At 35.7% G+C, this 18,552-nt stretch overlaps 3 protein-coding genes across 3 annotated transcripts in view; all 3 read left to right on the plus strand.

Annotated features, from left to right (window-relative positions):
• Nucleotides 1-227: 227 nt before the first annotated feature.
• Nucleotides 228-7,094, plus strand: LOC149725880 (uridine-cytidine kinase 2-B-like). The gene is made up of 7 exons (XM_089891724.1): nt 228-435; nt 948-1,107; nt 1,659-1,755; nt 2,121-2,266; nt 2,607-2,704; nt 5,426-5,474; nt 5,920-7,094. Exons 1-7 carry the CDS (start codon nt 334-336, stop codon nt 6,114-6,116), a joined length of 849 nt encoding a protein of 282 aa, XP_089747850.1. The 5' UTR covers nt 228-333; the 3' UTR covers nt 6,117-7,094.
• A 614-nt stretch (nt 7,095-7,708) lies between these two features.
• Nucleotides 7,709-17,929, plus strand: LOC149725881 (WD repeat-containing protein 47-like). The gene is made up of 20 exons (XM_089891665.1): nt 7,709-8,023; nt 8,142-8,214; nt 8,866-8,977; nt 9,367-9,478; nt 9,808-9,908; nt 10,228-10,314; nt 10,755-10,885; nt 11,026-11,114; nt 11,475-11,611; nt 11,930-11,997; nt 12,237-12,471; nt 12,793-12,913; nt 13,154-13,481; nt 13,883-13,992; nt 14,187-14,270; nt 14,612-14,776; nt 15,318-15,411; nt 15,872-16,025; nt 16,337-16,463; nt 16,772-17,929. The coding sequence occupies exons 3-20, from the start codon at nt 8,873-8,875 to the stop codon at nt 16,912-16,914; spliced, it is 2,391 nt and encodes a 796-aa protein (XP_089747791.1). The 5' UTR covers nt 7,709-8,023; nt 8,142-8,214; nt 8,866-8,872; the 3' UTR covers nt 16,915-17,929.
• Nucleotides 17,930-17,952: 23 nt separating this feature from the next.
• LOC149725882 (uncharacterized) overlaps nt 17,953-18,552 on the plus strand; it is a 41,337-nt gene continuing 40,737 nt past the window's right edge. Inside the window, exon 1 of the mRNA XM_089891644.1 lies at nt 17,953-18,090. The gene's annotated coding sequence lies outside the window, so the exon portion shown is untranslated. The remainder of the gene's footprint in view (nt 18,091-18,552) is intronic.

Here is an 18,552-nt window from a genome sequence, read left to right on the forward strand (position 1 = left end):
AGAAAATGCTGGTTTAAAATAGAATTTGAAATTAATGCATACGAAATAATAGCCGCTTAACTTTAAAATAACATTATTAATACAAAAAATATTTTTTTTTTTGCTTACATAACTAAAAATTGAATAAATTTACCGTTAGGTGTAAAAAATAGATTAATAATGTATTGCTGTTGGTTAAAATTGCAATAAATGGTTAAAAACAATCTAATTTTGCATTTAATTTCCAGTGTTGCGCAACAGCAAACTTCAGGATCTGTTTTCATTTCATAATATAGATTTGGGAAGCACTGACACGAGGCACCACGATGCCTGCCCGTGCAAAACTTTACTATAATGTCTGTCGGTTGTAAATGCGCAGCAATTATGCCAGGCTCAGAAACAAACCGAGAAAGGCCCTTTATAATTGGTGTGTCTGGTGGTACGTCATCAGGGAAGGTATGTATGACGTATTAATGACGTCACGTTGTCAAATAGTTTGACGTAATGTGATATGACGTCACAGCCAAAAATAACATTGGAGTGTGACGTCACAATATCTAACACGTCGTGTTTGTTGTCACGTTTAATATGTCACTATCAACATAGTACATGCGCGGCCTCGCGATGTTTTCTAATTCTTTGTTAATATGTTGACGTAACATACTACGTTTGTTATTGTACAATGAGTTTGTTAACATAACAAAGAAGTTCGTTCTACTCGCTAAACAATCGATATGTTGTAAGAAAACACCGTATTCCTTTATTCCAACATGTATGGTATATATATATTTTTCCGACAGTAAGCATGATTGAATACACCATGTATGTCTGTTGTATAAGAAAACACCCATGTTATAACTTGACAATGAGCACGAGGTGTATGAATACACCATGTGTGTCTGGTGTATAAGAAGACACCCATGTTATAAGTTGACAGGGAGCATGAGCTAACCTACCATACATTACAGACCTCAGTATGCCAGAAGATCATTGAGCTACTGGGAGAAAGTTCAGCCGTAAACGGGGCACGAAAGGTGGCAATTATAAGCCAAGACAACTTCTATAAAAGTTTAAATGCAGAAGAAATAAGACTTGCAAATAATTGCCAGTATAACTTTGACCACCCAGGTGAGTTGAGTGTAATTTGGTGTTTATATTAGTTAGGTTGTATTTGACCGACACTTCAGTACTTTTGTTAGCTAATTTTACAACGTGTCAACAAAACTATAACCTTGAATTGGTTGCACCATTTTTCACAGGTGTTTATATAATTTAAGTTGTATTTGACCAACACTTTAGTATTTTTAACAGCTAATTTTACAAAGTGTCAACAAAACAATAACTTTGAATTGGTTGCACCATTTTTCACAGGTGTTTATATAATTTAAGTTGTATTTGACCAACACTTTTGTATTTTTAACAGCTAGTTTTACAAACAAAACAACAAAACAGTAACTTTGAATTGGTTGCACCACTTTACACAGGTGTTTATATAAGTTACGTTGTATTTAACCGACACTGCAGTATTTTTATCAAATAATTTTACAAACAAAACAACAAATAACGTACACTGCACCACTTTAAATGTTTTCCAGCAAAGTAACGTCTATATGAGCAAAATCAATATATTATCGTTGCACAACACGTTGTATTATTGGCTCATAATCTTGTTATTCCAGATGCCTTCGATACAAAACTCATGAAAGCAACAATCCTAGATATCGCAAATGGAAGAACGATAAAAATACCTGATTATGATTTTAAAACACATACCAGGTAGGATGTGTTGTGTGGGTATTGTACTTTTTACGTATATTAAACTTTCAGAAATACTAAAGTGTCGGTCAAATACAACTTAAATTATATAAACACTTGTGAAAAGTGGTGCAACCAATTTAAAGTTATTGTTTTGTTGACACATTGAAAACCAGTTGTCAAAAATACTGAAGTGTCGGTCAAATACAACTTAAATTATATAAACACTTGTGAAAAGTGGTGCAACCAATTTAAAGTTATTGTTTTGTTGTCACACTGTCACAAAAATATTTGAATATATTACACAGTATTTGTAACAGTAATCACCAGCAATATTTTTCAAGTTTTTTACATTTTTGAAATAATGTATAAATTTACATTTCCAGACGGAAAGAATTCTGTGAGGAATTGCACAAATGTGACGTCGTGTTGTTCGAAGGCATCCTCGTGTTTTATCATAAAGAAATACGAGAATTATTTAATATGAAGCTGTTTGTAGATAGTGATGCAGATACTAGATTATCTAGAAGAGGTTAGTTATAGTTGTTATAAATATGCTTGTATGGTTCATATGTTCTGTAGTTATATTGGTTGGGTAATGTAATAAGTCCTATGTGTAAAATAGCCTATAGTATAGCTATAGCTTTTCAGTTCATAACGCTCAATCAAAATGGCATTTTTGTCGTGAACTAGTCCCAAGGGTGGCAGGGATAGTCTAACTTATTGGTTGTAATTTTTCTAATTTAGTGGTTGTAATTTTTATTAAAAAATGCGATACTCATCCTCTAGTTTGTATATGTAAGATATAACTGTAGCGTCACTGCGTGTATGCCGTTACTATGAACCCTTTCAAAGTTTCCATTCCTCCCCAGTATTAAGAGACATAACAGACCGAGGACGAACGTTAGAATCCGTGTTACAACAATACACAACCTTTGTTAAACCTGCATTTGAAGAATTCTGTTTACCAGTAAGTATAAGCTGCTCACTTTGCTGTAAATCCATAGGTGTTAGGTTAATGGGCCAACTCTGTCCTAAATCCCAGCTCCCTTGCCTCACTGTAGGACCTCACCCATATAGAATAGAATGCATATACAATGTTGTGGTAATGGGACAACTCTGGCTTAAATCTCAGGTCCCATTGCTTGCTTCACAGTTGGTCCTCACCCATGCAGAATAGAATAATAGGCTATATATGTTAAAATCATGTCTAGATTAATATGATGTTGATTACTTGTGTTCTTCAATTTGAATTTACATAGCTACCTCCTGCAAGCCATTACTATGCTACTTTCAAGTATGGTTAACAATGGCTAGTTGTAGTACTAGCCAATTCAAAAAAAGACATCCTTGGCATGCCATTGTTTTTGTGTCTTAGAGCTAAAACAACTTATACAGTAGTTGTTGATGGCAATTACCAATTACTGCGGCATATTCATATGGCCAAGTCTGTGACTTGCCCTCGGCAAAGGATTTGCAGAATTCATTGCTTCCTGTAGAATATGTCACGTATAAAGTAAAATACAGTGGTAATTCATTGGCATTGTATTTTAACAAGGATGTACAGAGTGAAGTCCGAACTCAAAAAATCATGCCTGAGCGTCTTATTATTTAGATTTCCAAGGTTTTAACACTTTTCCATTACTACAATGCCAGCAACTAAGCCCAAGCTGGGTTTAAAATAGACATTGTTGTTATATTTTCTCTGCGAATTAGACATATTTGCAATATTTCCGGTGCAGTTTTTTCATGTTATAAGTTTGATTGGGTTTTTAGCTAAGAGTTTTAAGCTAAAAGTTATAATAAACTTTAAGCTAAATACTAGTGGTAAACAGGTTTTGGTTTATTTGTATAGTTATCTTGGCTGTTCTGTGAATTCCCAATGCCCTATTGTTTGCTTATGACATCATAGAGTCAATTATGTGCTGTGTATCGTAAACCGGTTTAACTGGAACAGCAGGCGTGTATATACATCATAAACTGCTTGTAATTGTGGTAATGAGAAAAGACATTAGTAAAGAAATCCCACTGTGTATTGGTTATATAAGTGATTCTCATATTAATATAAACATATAGAACAACAATTGTTACCCCAATATTAGATTAGAACATTAATTTTATATTTATATTAATTCATAACAGATGTTCAATTTGTTTAAAATCTGTATTAACAAGTTTGTGGTATTTTCCAAAACTATACATGCAACCTGACCATGGAACACCCTGTATATTGGTTAGTCTTACTGTGTGGTAAACCAGGGATCTGACATTTAGACCTGACTATGATTACAGCTAGTTGCGCCCATATTCAATTAATCACTGTGATTATATCTGCGTTTCCAGGTAGAGCATTAATCATACTTCAAACAATGTGTCTGCTTGAGGTTTTTCAGCTAATTTATTATTTTCTCGCCGACGTTTAATCGTCTAATACATGCCGCTTTTATCAGGGTATATCCCGCAAATTAATCGATTGCCAGAGCTCTATTGTACATAATATGCCTAACAGCAAAACTAACAGTATTATTACTTTAAATCAAACATTTTATACTAAATGTATTTGTGGCAATGGAAAATACTTTTATGTGCAGGTTTTTCTGCAATTAGTTATTTTGCAAACCGACGGTATTGCATCTGGTATATCCCGCAAATGAATCAATTGCCACAGCTCTATTGTACATAATATGCCTAACAGCAAATATACCTTTACCAACCTTGAATCAAACATCATGTACTTTTATAAGGAGCTTTTTGGCAAATAATTATTTTGCAAACTGACGGTTTAAAATGTCATAATAAGGTCGCCTTTGTCATGGTGAATTTAACCTATTAGTAAACGTGTAGGACTCATAGCATGCCTGACAGCAACAGTTATATTTGAAAGCGGTTGTTTTGTGAATACTAATAACTCAATATTGTTTGCTAAAGGTGGGACAAGACACTTGAGACACTAATCAAACCTTTGTATTTATTTAACAAACATTGAAAGCTCTGTACAGTCAAACTTGCACTGTAAATACTTATCTTTAATTAATCTTTCTAGTGTTTATTGCATCACAATTGCTTTTATATGGTCATTGTGACATTATAGGCTGAAGACAATTGCCAATTGGGTCATAATTACGGTTGTAAATAATTCCTAACTATAAGCAAGTTGCAACGACCTCATTTAACTTTAACTTAAACATAAATATATATATTACAGGCCGTTTTACTCAGGGTATATCCCACAAATTAATCAATTGCCAGAGCTCTATTGCACATTATATGCCTTACAGCAACTAAATAAATATTTTGCAAAAAAAATGTAAAACACGATTAAATCTTAAAAGGTACCGGTATATATATGAGGTGTTTGTTGTTGCTTAACATAAAACTATCTTTGCTCTGAAACCACACGTCTGATAGCGTGGTTCAGTGGTTAGACGCTTGCGTCGTAATATGTTTGTGCTCTAGCCCCACCCATGTACTATATACTATTATACAACAAATAGTTGCTTGCGAATTGTTCTATTTCTAGTTAGGTGTCTGCATACTAAAGTCTCATATCCCTTGATGTTGGATCTCACCCATATAGAGTAGAAAATTTATAATAATCCGCAATTTTCTGTTCTATATTTATGTTTTATTAGTGAGCGCACTTTGTGTATACATATCTGTTTTTTAACAAATTATTGTTTGTTTTTTTCAGTCAAAGAAATATGCTGATGTCATCATTCCTAGGGGAGCTGAAAACTTGGGTAAGATGACTCATCATAATATTGGGATTGTTTAAGGGGTGGCAAATTTTAATTTGGTGAAAAATTTCATTTTCAACATTACTGGAGATGTTTTAGTTTTTAACTGAAACATTTGAAAACTAAAAAGTGTACCATATATAATTTTAGTTTTATTTAATTGAACGGTTGAAATGAAACCGGGCATCTGCTAGTAGCCGTGCCACTAACTGATGCTGCTGTAGGGTTTCATTGCACTGTAGCACTCACCACGTTGGTCCTTACCATATACAATAGAATGACAAATACCATTTATCTGAAGTCTTAATTATATACTGTTGCTGCTGATATGCACAGGCACATACATATATCGGGCAATCACGTAATTAATTATATATTTATACTTGTTTTTGACCCTTCTGGCAAATAAAGTTCCGAAGCGTTTAATTAATTATGTTTTACTTTCTAGTTGCCATCAACTTGATAGTTCAACACATTCGAGATATACTGAACGGAGGCATAATAAAACGTGCCAATGGTCACCAGGCCAATGGACATCAGGCCAACGGACATGTCAAAAACGGTGACCATGTAAATGGGGGAGGAGACTTCGTGCCGGAACGGCGATTGTCGTACCAGGCTGTTGAGGGTGCTCGCCCTCACTAGTGTTGCCAAATCAGTGTTTCCAATTGAGAAACTGCTAAAATTAGTGTTTCCAGTTAAAAACCGCTGAAACTTTTGAAAGTATACTGTGTTAAAAGTTTGTTTGATTTTGGTGACTTAAGGGCCCTTGCTGTTAGTTTTCAGTAGCGTATTCAGGGGGTGTTGGAAGGGGGTCTAGTCTCCCCTTTTTAGAAAAATAAGACATGAAATAAACAAGCTTCATTACCTGCACATTTGGTTTTTGTGCGATGTGTAAAAAATTGTTCCAAATTAGATTTGTACCCCCCCCCCCTTTGTAAATCCCTGGGTACGCCCCTGGTTATTATGTATTATTATTGCCTTATACATGTGTCTATGTGGGTGAGCTGCTTAATTGGTACAAGTTATGTTGTTACTGAGCTTTAGGTTTATTCTGCCTTTGCTTTTATTTGGCAATTTACATAATTGACCCAACAAAATTTAATTTACCTATTTCAACTCATTTGTCTGCTTTTTTAAACACCAGCAAAATTATGTTTTCTACTGCTTGTCTGTGTAACATAATGCACATGTACGCCCAAAAGTGCACATATATACCCAACTATTACTCTGCCATATACTTTATTGTGTTATTCAAAATTGAAACTGAATTCGCTATATACCTTTGTTATTTCGAGACTTGTTTAAAAAGTGCTTGCCTTAAATGTTAAAACAACTCTATTGCTCTGTAAATCTATTTTCCCGTAACAAAACACATCGTGAAATCATAATTGCCCTATAGTGACATCAAAAAATGATTTTTCAAAGAGCAAGTATAATTCTGTCAAAATTCGAAACTTTTTTGCAAGCACACTAATTATTAAAATGCACTGCAGTGTAAACACTATGCTATGTTTGTATCACAATTCCCTGCGTTTTGTACCATGACTGGGTGACATACCTGGATGCTGTGTTAAACTGTACACGTATTCAAGCAATGGAGTAATGTACAGTCACACTATATATATGTGTGTTGTTGTTTCAGGTGTAGGTTTCTAGGAGCGTGTTCTGTATATGTAATTAGATTCTTCCGAGTATTTCACTGTATATACAAGCAATGTATATATGTCAATATAAAGTAACATAGGTAATGTTATTATACATAATTAGGTATAATCAGAGTCGTATAAACACCGAGTAGTCCAACTGCCGTCTATGTGTGTCCAAAATAGAGCGAAAGTGGTGACTTTGACAAAGGGTTTAAACGAACTTGTTAAGTTTTATTTGTGTTTTCCTATTGTGGGAAGGTGTAAAACAGCTTCTATTTACCTTACCAAACAATTTTTAGAAAAAATGTATAAATTTAGCCGCATTAAATGACTAAAATGTCGCAAATCAACCGCTTCTAATTCTGATTTTTGACTTTTTTTGACACAGAAAACAAATAACACATGTTTTTTACATTTTTCAACCTTTAAATTTGTTTTTAGGCCCAAGTTTTTCTGTAATTTACCGAAAAACATACATTTTCCCTATACCTACTGTGTTATTTTGGACCCAAATTGCCGTTCAATTTGTCTTTTACGTAACAATGGGTTGGATTACTCGGTATTTCTATGGCTCTGGGTATAATAGCATAGCATGAATTTAGGGGAGTGTATGAATCCGTATTTTCTTGAATTTGCGCGGGAAAAAATGATGTAATTGAAGTTCATTGTTACATCAAAATAATTTAAACCAATTAAAACAAAGAATCTGATCACGTGGTGATAACATAACTCTTATGTACTTTTGGCGTTCGTCGTAATGTGTTACTTTAACCCATTATAAACTGATATGTTTGCTAAAAAATCATTTAACACCTGATGTGTAATAACTTTATTGTACCCAAAATTTCTCCGGCTTTCTTGCTTGCGAGTGTGGGACTGTTTTAGCTGTTAGGAACATTTTCGGTAAGTGTTTTTAGTAAAGTTGGGACGGTATACGATTTTAAGCGGTTTTCGACTGTATTGTTCGTGTATAGTAATAGCACTGTTGCATTTATGAGCATAAACCCCTCAATTTTTTTAGTTGTGATAAAAGTGTGGTAAACCTTATACTTACTGTCGAGGTGGGAAAGATTTTACGGACTCCTAAAAAACAGGTACGTTTGTAAGATTTGAAAAAAGGCAAATTATTCTAAAAGCTTTGTGTATTGCCGGCCATAGCCGTTGCCCCGCCACGGGAAGATAAAGAAGTTACATTTATTAACTCCCTATTAATATAAAGATCTCTATGAATATGTGTGCTTGGTCGCCCGCTTTATTTAATTGTTGGTTACGGTTATAGTTACGAGTGTAAACATTATGCATGCCTATTTTTGCACTGTGTATTACTGTATTTAATGTTAATTTCTAACTACTTTTTGTATTTAGATGCACATGTTTAACTTCATATATTGTTTAGCCTATTGGGCTTTGCTTGAGTAAGACTCTTAACTGGCTAACTGCCAATTGCTGAGACCCAATAGTGACTAACTTACTGTGTTTCGGCTCATTTTTAATTAAGTTTTGTAACGAAATACCTATGATGACAAAATATATGTAGCCTATTAGCCTGGACACTTTAAAGTAAATAATTTAGCAGCCATACAGAAAACAATCACCCTCAAAGTTACATTCGTGGTAATTCGTAAGCTGGCACGTGGTGTAGCGTGTAGTGTATGAAACTTAGTCACTTATGTGTATAGAATACTCTTGTTATAACGACTATCATTGCCCGTCAAATAAGGATAAAAAATAATTAACTTTTTCAGAGCGAAAATGGAAATATTAATTAATGATTATGACATCATTAATGTAATTGTAGATTACTTGCATTCTAGAAGATTGTTTCTAAGCGCAAGTTCCCTGGAGCAAGAATGTGGGGTAAGTTGTAAAAGCTCCTAACCCTTATACTGTTCGTATTGTTTTATATCCATAATATTATATATGTAGTAGTTTGTTTATATTTGTCTACTGACTAGCACAGTGTTTAGCACGCCAGCCTGTAGCCAAAAGGTTATGGGTTCAAGGCTTGCTACTATTGTGGGTTTGTGGCACATCTGTATATAGGGCCTTAGGTAAGACACCTAATGGCAATTGCTACAACCCAGTGGTAACCAATGTGTTGTCCAAATTGTCAGCCATTAAAGAAATATTAAACCCCCGCCAAAAAAATAATCACTTGGAAAGTTACATATGTGGCATGTTTATATTACTTAATGCTTGTTTTTGGTAGACTATATTTTAAACTACATTTAACTTTATATTTTCAGTTGTCCCCATCTAGAAAGCTACCAGAGTGTTTTGAAACTATCAGAGAATATTCATATGATGGGCAATGGGATCACGTAAGGAAGTTAATACAAGCATTTGCCTCAACATTTGGTGAGTTATTTTACCAAGCTGTGTTTTGAACCAGTTTAATGCAGTGGTTAGGCGCTTGCATCGTAACCAAACGATACCAGATTCAATGCTCGATAATGATAGGCGTATCACATGTATGTGTGCTTGAATAAAACACTTGCTCAAACCCAGAGGTCACAAATTGGGTTGTAACACCCTTGGTGTTGGGATAATTGGCCAACTCTGTCCGATGACATGCCACTTGGCAGGATCTTACCCAACCAGTTACAGGGCACCACTGAACATTTAAGTTACTACAGTAAGCCTTGAACCAGGGATCTCACAGTTGAACCTTTTGTTTTATTGTTTAGACAACTTTCCTATAAAGAGAATATTGTTCTTGTTGTTCCGCCAACGTTTCTGTGAACTTTGTTTTCATGAAGATGCTCAGAATGTTTCACTCGCTCTTAAGGTTGGTTTAGGAATACGGCTTGTGCTACATAAAGGTTTACATTGTTACAGTAAAACTTATAGCATTTGGTAGCACCCTGGGTGTTGGGGTAAAGGGGAATAGACCTACATCCCAGGTCTCAGGTGTGCCTCACTGAAGACCTCACCCTTATAGAATAGAATCTCTATTATTAGGTGTATATAAACTGCCTTAGTGGGGTCTAGATGGTAGCACCCTGGGTGTTGGAGTAATAAACCTACAACATCCCAGGCTTCAGGTGTGCCTCACCTCAATACATTCTGACATTACTACATTATATACAACACTTTGTTACTACCAGGATATTATTGAAGAGTTGCAATCAATTTGCACTGAAGAGGAATACGATCAAATGGTTGAACTGATTGAGGGTTACTACACAGTTAAGGTGACTTTGTCGGTTTATAGAATAGGAATAGAATGTTCATATACAATGTTGGGGTAATGGATCAACTCTGGACTAAATCTTCGGTCCCATGACATGCCTCACTAGGACCTCACCCATATAGAATAGAATGTTCATATACAATGTTGGGGTAATGGGCAACTCTGGTCTAAATCCGAGGTACCATGGCATGCCCCACTGAAGAACCTCACCCATATAGAATAGAATGTTCATATACAATGTTGGGGTATTGGGCAACTCTGGTCTAAATCCGAGGTCCCATGACATGCCTCACTGTAGGACCTCACTCATATAGAATAGAATGTGCATATACAATGTTTGGGTAATGGTCAATTGTCGCCTAAATATTAGCTCCCATAGCATGCATGTGTCACAGTGTCAGTGGCCCATATAGAATAGAATATAACACCATCTATACACAGGAACACAAGTATGTCACCAAAGCAGCCATGCAAGTAGCAACACGTCATGAATGTTACCAAGACATAGTGTTGGTAATTGAACCATTATTCTTCCACCAACATAATGCTAACGGGGATGAACACAATCAAAGGTATGTACTTGACTATAGAGATTGAAATTATTATAACAACACAGCTCATCCGGTGTATAAAAGATGGTTAAATATATATTTCAACGTTGTGACTAAATCATGTGTTTGATAACCAATTCTATTCACTGCTTTCTACACAGGTTAATATCCTTGATAACCAAAGGGATGCTTTACGACAAGTGTTCGGCTTATTGCTGCAGTAGAGCAGTGGATAACACCAGCAATGAAAGTGAGTATCTTTTGAACTACTGTAGTAGGCGACCTAACCAAATGGTGACCAAGGGGTTGAGAAGCTTTGGTTTATTCCCTGAGCGCCTATGTATCACAAATAGAATAAAATATGAAAATAACCTAATTACCCTGATAACAACGTTCTCAATAGGACATTGAAACGTCAGCAATATTAAATTATCAAAGCTCTTACAGTGGTATATGTACATTCTATTTTAAGTAGGTGAGATCCTACAGTGAGGCACGCCTTGGCACCTGGGGTTTGGACCACAGTTTGCACATTACCCCAACATTGTATATACACCTTCTATTCTATATGGGTGAGGCCCCACCATAATTGAAACTATCCCATTTACAGATATTGATAAAACACAAGTTACATCATCAGCATTAAACAACAGCAGTATCACCAATGTTAATGCTTCCATATTACACTGGATGTATAGTCTTAATGATGATGTGTTCAAACAAAGGTTTCGTGATTCAGATGTTCAGGTTGCTAATATGTGTGTGTTGAATGTATGGGAGTTGTTTATCTTTGCGTTGTGGGGCAATGAAGGTTGTTATAAAACTTCGTGCCCCCTTACGAGTTACCATGTATGTAACTTTAAGGGTGATTGTTTTTCTGTATGGCCAACAATTTGGACAACCCATTAGTGACCACTGGGTTGTAGGCTTGGAGCAACTACTATTAAATGTTTTGCTCAAAGACACATACCCCACACTGGTAGCAGCATCGAGGCTGGAATCCAACATGTTATAGTTATAATATATTATTACATCACAATGAATAATAAAGGATATTACTTGCAGATAATTATCAACAAAATCAACCAATCAGATCGACTTATTTCAAGTTTAAATCCTACATTTCAAAACAGGTACCGATGTTTTAATAAACATAGTATTTTATTTCAAAATTTTAAATTAATTTTTTTTAAATTTATTTCAAAACTTAATATATTATAGATTATAATCGCTTTTTCTACTTACAAAAAAATGCCAACAGTAACAACATTAAGTACAGTAGCTTGTTTTTTGTTTAAGCCTAGAATGACTTTTTGTGTAACTCTAATTAAACAGACTGGTACATTATATCAACATTAACTCTTATCCACAGAGAACAAAGTACCTTAAAAATCTCACAATCACCCCCTGTTTCCCCTAAGTGGTCAAAACCATCCAACACAGGCGACAGTAACGCACTAGGGGATTCCCCCGACCCATTACCTCATACCAGCTCCCCAGGACGACAATTGCCGCTTGACGCGACAACTACCAAACCGGCAGAAAATGTTACAACCCCTGAACCAATGCTGAAACAAGAGGACAACTACAAATACACGAATCCTCAGGTATTTGTAATGGGAACATTGCGATGAACAGTACTGAAAAACACGCACCCATAAAGTTGCATACGTGGTTACTCATAAGCATGCACAAGGTGTATGAAACAGAACACCCGTGTTATGATGGCTGTCGTTGCTCCGCCGTTCAAGGATAAATAAGTTACATTTACTATTCATATTTATATTATAAGTACTTTGGGGTAAAGGGCCAACTCTTGCTGAGTCTTGCACAAATCCTAGGCCCTCTGGACCTCACCCTTATAGGATAAGTATAGGCATGTATATGATATATATATTAAATGGCATGTATCTTTGTTTTATCTCCAGGCCTCTTACGCCAACTTCCTTGCTGAGAAAGAAGATTTAAGGAAAGAGAGAGATCGTGTTTTACAAGATCTTCGTGTTAAAGAGGAGCGAGCTATGGCTATCAGGAAGAACCTTAATGCAGGTGATGGTTGTAACTTGTTTATTGTTGTGGGGCAGGGGAACAACAGTCGTTATAACACAGGTGTTCTGTTTCATACACCTCGTGCCGATTTGGCCAATAACTCCAGTCTCCAGATACAACGTTTTGAAAAATATCTAAATCTGACATAAGGCCAAAATAGGGGGGGAAACATCTACTTAATATATATTATACATATATATATATAATCATAATGTATAACAAAGCTTGTTTAAATTTCAGACGTTTCACCGTTCCAAGATGCCCCTTCACCCAATTATCCCCAACAAAGTAACCCTTTACCTAGTTACCCATCCCAAAATGCCCCTTTACCCATCTCACCCCACCAGCACACATCACCCGTTTACCCAGCTCAAAACGCCCCCATGTCTACCTACACACCCCATAGTCACCCCTCACCCACACAAAACAACCCCCACCCCTTTAAATATTACCCCATAGAAAAGACAGAGGACCCATCAGCAATCAGAGCAGTAGCATTCCACCCTAGAGGAGAAGTATTTGCTGTTGGATCTAACTCACAAATACTTAAAATATGTTCAATGCCAAGGTGATATATGCTTTACACAATAATACTGTAAAACTTCAAACTCACAAACACTAAATATATGGTCAATGTGCCAAATTGAATAATATTACATTACACTTGTTTTGTAATAAATTCCTCTGGCAGTTATTTGCATACCAACATTTCAGTCTCCTATACCAAAATACTCGCGCAAATATATGCTAGTTTTGGTAAACAAGTGTAAAATACCTGGCAAAAGTTCATGTAGACACTTAGCTACAATTACTCCATTTCAGTGGTCACTAATAGGTTGTCCAAATTATTGTGGTAACTCGTGGGCACAAGGTGTATGAAATAGAACACTCGTGTTAAAACAACTGTTGCTGTAGCATGCAGATATATAAAGTAACCTTGTTATACACTATCATGTTAATTGTATACAGGCAAAGATATGAAGACAGTCACTTGGAACTTCTGGGCACTGGTGTATTAGATGTTTGTGTGAAACTACCAAAGGTTCATAAAGGATCAATTTACTCAACTGCTTGGAATGGTTGGTTTGTATGTTATGTAACTTGTAATAAATTCTGTGAATCCAACCCTGATCTGGTGCTCATGGAGTTGGATGATTCTTGTGTAATGCTATTTAAACACGAGACTGAGATGTCATTTAGGTGAAATATATGTCTCTTATATTACAATTGGTTGGGCTTGGTATTTATTATATATCTTGTAATTACTTTACAGATGATGGATCAATGCTAGCCACTTGTTCTAATGATAAACTTATCAAGTTGTTTGATTACAGTTCTACCACTATGAATATAACAGGTATTCATATATTAGCCCTTTTTTATTTATGTAATATATACTGTTTCTACCATTTACTGAATGTCGTGTTTTGCTATTTCCCTTCTCTTCTTTTGTTTTAAATTTATCTTTGTATTCGAAGAGATAAATACAATTTATGCAATTAATATCATTCAGGGTGATGTAATGGGCCAACTCTGCCCTACACAGACACGGTTCACCACAGGTCCCATGACATGCTTCATTGTAACTTCACCCATAATATATTGATCACTTACATTTGAGGTCACCTCTTGGCCTAAATCTCAGGCCCCATGCTATACTTCTATATACTAGTGTACTCACATCACCCATATACACAGGGCCAAGCTTGGAACTCACCCACCATAATGCTCCTGTACGTGACGTGGCTTTCCTAACCAACTATGGCTCAGGTTGTGTGCTTGCCAATGCTGGTGCAGATTGTATTGTGTACACTAATGATTGTGAAGTGGATGCTTTGCTACATAAACTATCGGGCCATTCAGGTATTTATATTTGTTGTGTGTTATACTGGGAATACATGGTGTGTTTATCCACCTCATGCTCAGTGGTGAGTTATAACATGGGTGTCTTCTTATACACCAGACACACATGCTGTATTCATACACCTCATGCTCACTGTTAAGTTATAACATGGGTGTTTTCTTATACACCAGAAACACATGGTGTATTCATACCACTCATGCCCACTGTCAAGTTATAACATGGGTGTCTTCTTATACACCAGACATACATGGTGTATTCATACACCTCATGCCCACTGTCGAGTTATAACATGGGTGTCTTCTTATACACCAGACACTCATGGTGTATTCATACACCTCATGCTCACTGTCGAGTTATAACATGGGTGTCTTCTTATACACCAGACACTCATGGTGTATTCATACACCTCATGCTCACTGTCGAGTTATAACATAGGTGTCTTCTTATACACCAGACACACATGGATGGTGTATGCATACACCTCATGCTCCCTTTTAACCTATAACATAGGTATGTTCTTATATATGCTGTCACCCACAGAGCAAGTATTATCATTATACGCATGGGGATCTGGAATGTTGGTATCAACATCACAAGACAAGTCAGTACGAACATGGGATCTTAGAACATCAAGGTAATGTCAGTTTTTTATGTATTGCTTATGTACATTCTATTCTATATGGTTGAGACTTGGTATTTAAGCCAGGGTTGGCCCATAAAACCATCATTGTTTATACACAGGTTCAAGGCTTAACGGTGTTATTATTGTAGCTTGCCTTTGGCAAAACACCTTAGAAAAGAGTTGACCAAATTGTTGACCATACAGAATAATATTATCACCTACAAAGCTACATATATGGTAACTTGTAAGCGGGTACGAGGGGTATAAAACAGAACACCCATGTTATAACGACTGTTGTTGCCTGCCATGCAAAGATAAATAAGGTATATACGTCGATATGTGGAAACTCATAAGCGAGAATGAGGTGTATGAAACAGAACACCCATGTTATAATGTTTGTAAAACGGATTAACTTTGTGATACATTAAGTTACATTTATTTACCCAATATCAACCAGTGTTGCCCACTTTAGATGTGTCAGTGTGCTTGGCTTCAGTGATGCCAGTGACCAATCTCCCAGTGTTGCCGCAAGTGTTTGTGTTGACACACGAGGGCGATATATGGCCATTGGGAAAACGGATAATATGATTTCTATTTACGATTTCAACGCTGGCAAGATTATAAAGGTGAGGAAAGATGTTTTTATTGCTAATCGGCTATTTTTACAAAGTGTCAACAAAACAATAACCTTGAATTGGTTGCACCGTTTTTCACAGGTGTTTATATAAGTTAAGTTGTATTTGACCGACACTTTAGTATTTTCGACATGTATTTTTACAAAGTGTCAACAATACAATAACCTTGAATTGGTTGCACCACTTTTCACAGGTGTTAATATAAGTTAAGTTGTATGTCCTATTAAATGGTAAAATAAAATAGAACAAAATCATGTACCATCTTACCCCAACTTGCGATTTAATCCATCTTACCCCACCAGACATACCAAGCGCATAACAACGAAGTTAGAAGTGTCAGATTCAACCCAGTTTGCCCCAGTGTTCTACTATCTGGTTCCTATGATGGTACAGCATATGTTACTGATATAGAAGCATTGTTTTTATCTGGTAAGCGGCAACATTATTATATACCTTTAGGCGTAATGTTATTTTGTCTGACATGACATGTTACCCCAACAGGTGAAATTGTGAACCCTATAGAAATATTTTTACCCACAAAGGTACATACGTGGTCAACTCAAGGTACATACGGCACAAGGTGTATGAAACAAAACACCCGTGTTATAACGGCTATCGTTGTCCCACCATGCAGGGATAAATAGGTTACATTTATTAAATATTCCATACTTAGATTAAAGTACTGTTATTGCCCCGCCAATCAAGGATAAATAAGTTACGTTTACTCTTACCCACAGACCATACAGACACATCATCATATTCATTCCGTGCTATTCACCATAAAGACAAAGTTATACAGTGCAGATGGCACCCTAGTGGGAGATTTTTTGCTACTACATCTGCTGATCAAACTTGTGTTTTATGGGCTGCATATACTTAACAATGTAGTCTTATTGTAACACCTATATATAGACTTGCGAAATGCACTATAGTTTTATTGCATATATTTCATAGACATGCAAAATACCCTGTAGTAGGTTATAAAACGGGTAAAAATAAGTCAGTTTTGTTATATATGGGTATAATCTACTGTATTTTCTAACAGTTCAATTTTAAAAGTGAAGACAAATTTGTCATACAGTACTGTGGGGGAAGATGGGGTACCTTCAGCACATTTTATAATATCTAAATACCCTGGTTTAATTTAAACAATTAACAACAGTCTATGGGAGTCGCGAGAATAGGGTTTTTTAATTCTTTGCATTTTCTTTGTTTACTACCAAATGGAACGAGAAAATAGAATGAAAAGTTGTCCCACCTTCCCAACTTCTATATAAATATGTCACATATCGCTGAAATGTTTGTATATGATAAACTGCATATACTAAACCATACAATAGTATTACATTTGCAACAGTTCAATTAAAATGTTATTGTTTTAATTATAAGTGCCATACCCGGGGAGGCATTGTAGGCAGGCCTTTATAGTTATAACCAGTTTTTGTTGTATAAAACACGTATTTTGTGCTTAGTTTCAATTCAAAAAGTTCGATTTGTTTCACAAGATTATGTGTCTAACTGTCCCTGCCTCCCCTGTGTTTTAAAAAGTTCGGTGCCTATGATTCTATTATTATAGTAGGGTGGGGGAAGATGGGACACTTTTTTATTCTATTTTCTCCTCCCATTTGGTCGTAAACAAAGAAAATGCAAAGAAATATAAAACCGTATTCTTACGATTCCCATAGACCGTTATATTTTTTTTAAAACACGATCAGGATATTTAGATATTATGTGTTAAAGGTGTCCCATCTTCCCCCACCCTACTATATAATATTCATTCAAATCCTTTTTAAAGGTTCTGTTATGCCATTTCTGAACTTCTTTTCACATTGATATATAGTTTGTATTTATTAACATGCACATTGTATTTTCAACTACATTTATTTTGTATTAAACTGTATTTTTTTGTAGTGAGTATTATAACTAGGCAGTTAACTGAATATGCAATAAGCAAGAAAATTTGTAATAAGTTGAATGTAAGGTGCAAGTTGACAATGATTGTCTGGGTGAAAACAGAAACATTTAGATGAAGACACTAAAATCTTACTATATTCAGGTATGCATAACATAATTTTTAATTATCTCTTTGAATGCAACAGCGTAGATCATAATATTTAAACAGCAATAAGGAGGGAATCAACAGCAAAACCACAGTTAGTAAAAACACGGTATTGGTAAAAGTAAAAAGAATATACAATGTTGGGGTAATAGGTCAACTCTGGCCTAAATCTCAGGTCCCATGGCATGCCTCACTGTAGGACTTCACCCATATACAATGTTGGGGTAATAAATCCAAGGTCCCATGGCATGCCCCGTTGTATGACCCCACCCACATAGAATAGGTAACTTATAGTAAAACCAGTAGCTGCATGTTTGCACTTGTGGTCCATTTTGAGTTCACCAACCCAAAGTCCATTCTTACCTGGCACGAAATATGTTTAATTACATTCTTACAGAGTTTAAATATTGACTGCAAATACAACAGCATGCATTTATTAAGTCAAACACTACTTCGATT

This window comes from Ciona robusta, chromosome 13, assembly GCF_009617815.1.
Source record: "Ciona robusta chromosome 13, ASM961781v2".
Taxonomy (NCBI): Eukaryota; Metazoa; Chordata; class Ascidiacea; order Phlebobranchia; family Cionidae; genus Ciona; species Ciona robusta.

Excerpts from the sequence above, each read along its gene's own strand:
- LOC149725880 (XM_089891724.1), top strand. The coding sequence starts at position 334 with ATGTCTGTCGGTTGTAAATGCGCAGCAATTATGCCAGGCTCAGAAACA. Across the intron at positions 1,756-2,120 it reads GATTTTAAAACACATACCAG|ACGGAAAGAATTCTGTGAGG; the intron begins GTAGGATGTGTT and ends TTACATTTCCAG. Across the intron at positions 2,267-2,606 it reads TACTAGATTATCTAGAAGAG|TATTAAGAGACATAACAGAC; the intron begins GTTAGTTATAGT and ends ATTCCTCCCCAG.
- LOC149725881 (XM_089891665.1), top strand. The coding sequence starts at position 8,873 with ATGGAAATATTAATTAATGATTATGACATCATTAATGTAATTGTAGAT. Across the intron at positions 9,479-9,807 it reads AGCATTTGCCTCAACATTTG|ACAACTTTCCTATAAAGAGA; the intron begins GTGAGTTATTTT and ends TTTATTGTTTAG. Across the intron at positions 13,482-13,882 it reads AAAATATGTTCAATGCCAAG|GCAAAGATATGAAGACAGTC; the intron begins GTGATATATGCT and ends AATTGTATACAG.